General features: G+C 34.3%; 1 protein-coding gene across 1 annotated transcript in view; it reads left to right on the forward strand.

Moving 5' to 3' along the window:
• The first annotated feature begins 255 nt into the window (after window positions 1-255).
• Window positions 256-3,005, forward strand: part of LOC17875395 — a 5,666-nt gene continuing 2,916 nt past the window's right edge. The window contains exons 1-8 of the mRNA XM_006282349.2: window positions 256-510; window positions 672-721; window positions 814-938; window positions 1,039-1,155; window positions 1,241-1,591; window positions 1,675-2,006; window positions 2,097-2,196; window positions 2,297-2,356. Coding sequence (XP_006282411.2) covers window positions 416-510; window positions 672-721; window positions 814-938; window positions 1,039-1,155; window positions 1,241-1,591; window positions 1,675-2,006; window positions 2,097-2,196; window positions 2,297-2,356 — 1,230 coding nt within the window. The 5' untranslated portion in view covers window positions 256-415. The remainder of the gene's footprint in view (window positions 511-671; window positions 722-813; window positions 939-1,038; window positions 1,156-1,240; window positions 1,592-1,674; window positions 2,007-2,096; window positions 2,197-2,296; window positions 2,357-3,005) is intronic.

The following is a 3,005-nucleotide window of genomic DNA, read 5'->3' on the forward strand; positions in this document are numbered from 1 at the left end:
AAATAAACTATTTTTGGCCAGTTTTGTAGTAATTTCACGGAGAAAAACAAAAAAAGAGGAGGGAAATGGATATAGAAAATTATAAATTGTCACAAAGAAAAAAAGAAACAAGAAAAAATAAAAGATAACGGAAGTAGTAAATGCGATACAACAACCATAAAGTGAATGTAATTGAATATATATGTTTTGGCAGGCACCCCAATATACATATCTGATCAAACCTGGTCCTTTTCTTCTGGCTGGTCTATAATAAGCTACAGTGCTCTCAGTTCTCTGCATTTACTTCTTCATTCTTTCTTTCTTTCTTTCTCCTCTGCTGCTGCTTTTTGAATCCTTCTCTCCTTCTTTTTATCATTATTTCTCGCGTTCCATTTGAGAGCTTTCTTCATATTCTTGCTATAACGTTTTGGCTGAGATGGTTGGTTTGGATTTGAATAAAGCAGAGCAGAGAATACACACAGATTATTCTTGGCATTGCCTTGATTCTCATAATCATGGACGGTCTAAAAGGTACTCTCTCCTCTATCTCTCTTTTGTAGCTTAATCGTTTGATTCTCGTTTGTAGAACAGAACTGCTTTCTCAAACTTCTATACGATGTAAAACGACATAGAGACTACAGTGTTTTCATACTAACGCTTTACATTTAACTCTGGTTTTATGATATTCCCAGTGCGTCTTCAGAGCGAGATCTCCACGTTTCTAGTAATGAAGCCACACAATGTACTAATAACAACTTCCCTAGCTAGAATGCAAGTAAGTAAGATTGAGATATTGTATCTCATATATATGACAATATTTTTTATCTCTTGAAGTTGGTCCAAAGACATCATCATCTGCTCAGACAAGAGCAAGCAAGAAACCAAAACCTCTGCATAATCGTCAGATATTGATTAGAAACAATGCCTCTTCTAACGATAGAGCATCCTTGGAACGCGATGTGAGCACCACCTGTATCTTTTAACATGCATCATTATATCATGATGTCCCCATAAGTGAAACTTTATAATGTCAATGGTCTTTGCGATTTGACTAAACAGGTTGAGCAGCTTCACCTTCGTCTGCAACAAGAGAAATCTATGAGAATAGTGTTAGAGAAAGCAATGGGACGTGCTTCCAGCAGTTTATCTCCAGGGCACCGACATTTTGCTGGTCAGGTAAACACTTGAGAGTACTTATGCATTTTATTTCAGAGTATATAGAAATTTATGAGACTTTGAGTATATATATATGTGAATTCAGGCCAAGGAACTTATCACAGAGATTGAACTGTTGGAAGCAGAGGTTGCGAATCGCGAGCATCATGTGCTCTCTCTGTATCGGAGTATCTTTGAACAGACAGTCAGCAGAGCATCCTCAGAGCAAAGCTCAGTTATTTCTTCTCCAGCTCATCGAATAAAGCAGCCCCCAAGAAAACACCCAAGTGTTATTTCAAATGCATTTTGTTCCTCCAAAAATTTCCCTCCAAGGCCTTGGCATGCTCTTGTTACTTTTAAAGATTCAAGTAGAAAAACATACAAAGCAGATCAATCTTCTCAGTTCCAGAACAAACACTCTGTCTCTTCAACAACAAGTTGCTCAAGTCAAGCAAAAGTAAATATTATGACTTCTTCCTAAATTATAAGACTTCTTCTAACTTTTATATGTTCTGTTGTTGTTGCTTTTAATTGTTTCAGTCCCATTCCAAGGATTCAGTAACAGATAAATCCCCATCGCAAAGGACTCTAAAGGATCATTTGTACCAATGCCCAAACAAGTTGTCTGAAGATATGGTCAAGTGTATGGCTTCAGTTTACTTCTGGCTCTGCAGCAGTGACATGTCAGCAGATCCTGAGAAGAGGAGAAGATCACCAACCCTATCAAGATCGTCGACCAGCAATGTGATCATCCCCAAGAACATTATGAATGAAGACCGAGCTTGGTCCTGCAGATCCATGGTGGAAGTCTCTTGGATCTCATCAGACAAGAGAAGCTTTTCTCAAGCATCATATGCTATTAACAACTATAGGTTAGTCCAACAATAGTGATTTTTGTTTTTCCAAAACAAAGAGCATTTGATGGTTTAGATTACAAGAATAAAGCATGGTTTCACTCGCAGGCTCCTCGTTGAACAACTGGAGAGAGTTAGCATAAATCAAATGGAAGGCAATGCAAAGTTAGCATTTTGGATCAACATCTACAATTCTCTCCTCATGCATGTAAGAACATATTGATCTGATATAAAATCCCATAACCTTTGGTAATTCATGATTCTTCTATGAGTATATAATTAATTAATTAATTATATATCTTCTCTAGGCATACTTGGCATATGGTGTACCTGCTAATTCCCTCGGAAGGTTAGCTTTGTTTCACAAGGTACTCTACTTTCATTTCAACTAGAGGATGGCCCGTGCTTTCGCACGGATGATGTTTTTTAAACTGAAGATATAATTGGATTTGTATTAATATTTGGTATTCAATAGTATAGGATAAACATAATAGTCTTGTATATTTTAATTTTAATTCTATAGAGTTAAATCGCGTGTTGATTTGTATATTTTAACTGTATAGAAAGTAAATAATATATACAATAATAATTAGGTCTGGTTTTAATATAAGTACGTATATATTATATTTTCCCTAAAACCGTTAAATTTATCAATCACGGACATTACCTCAACGGTGTATAAGAAAATGCAATCTTTTAATATAATTTACAAAAATTGTATATCGGTTGAAAGATAACATAAGTGATATATAACAATTTCATAAATTTGGATAATCTATTTATGAATACCTTATGAATAAAATTTAACTATTGGCAAAAGTATATGATAAACTAATCTGCTAAAATGTTAACAAAAAAGGAAAATATGATAAATATTGTAATTGTAAACAATTTCAATATAAAATTTAATCTTTAATCTACTTGAAATAAGGTAAATTAAATGTTTTAAGTTTAATAATGTACGAAATATTTAAATTTAGAAATATCGACCCCGATCTGAACTGATGGAGATTTTTC

This window comes from Capsella rubella, unplaced genomic scaffold, assembly GCF_000375325.1.
Source record: "Capsella rubella cultivar Monte Gargano unplaced genomic scaffold, Caprub1_0 scaffold_8, whole genome shotgun sequence".
In the NCBI taxonomy this organism is placed as follows: Eukaryota; Viridiplantae; Streptophyta; class Magnoliopsida; order Brassicales; family Brassicaceae; genus Capsella; species Capsella rubella.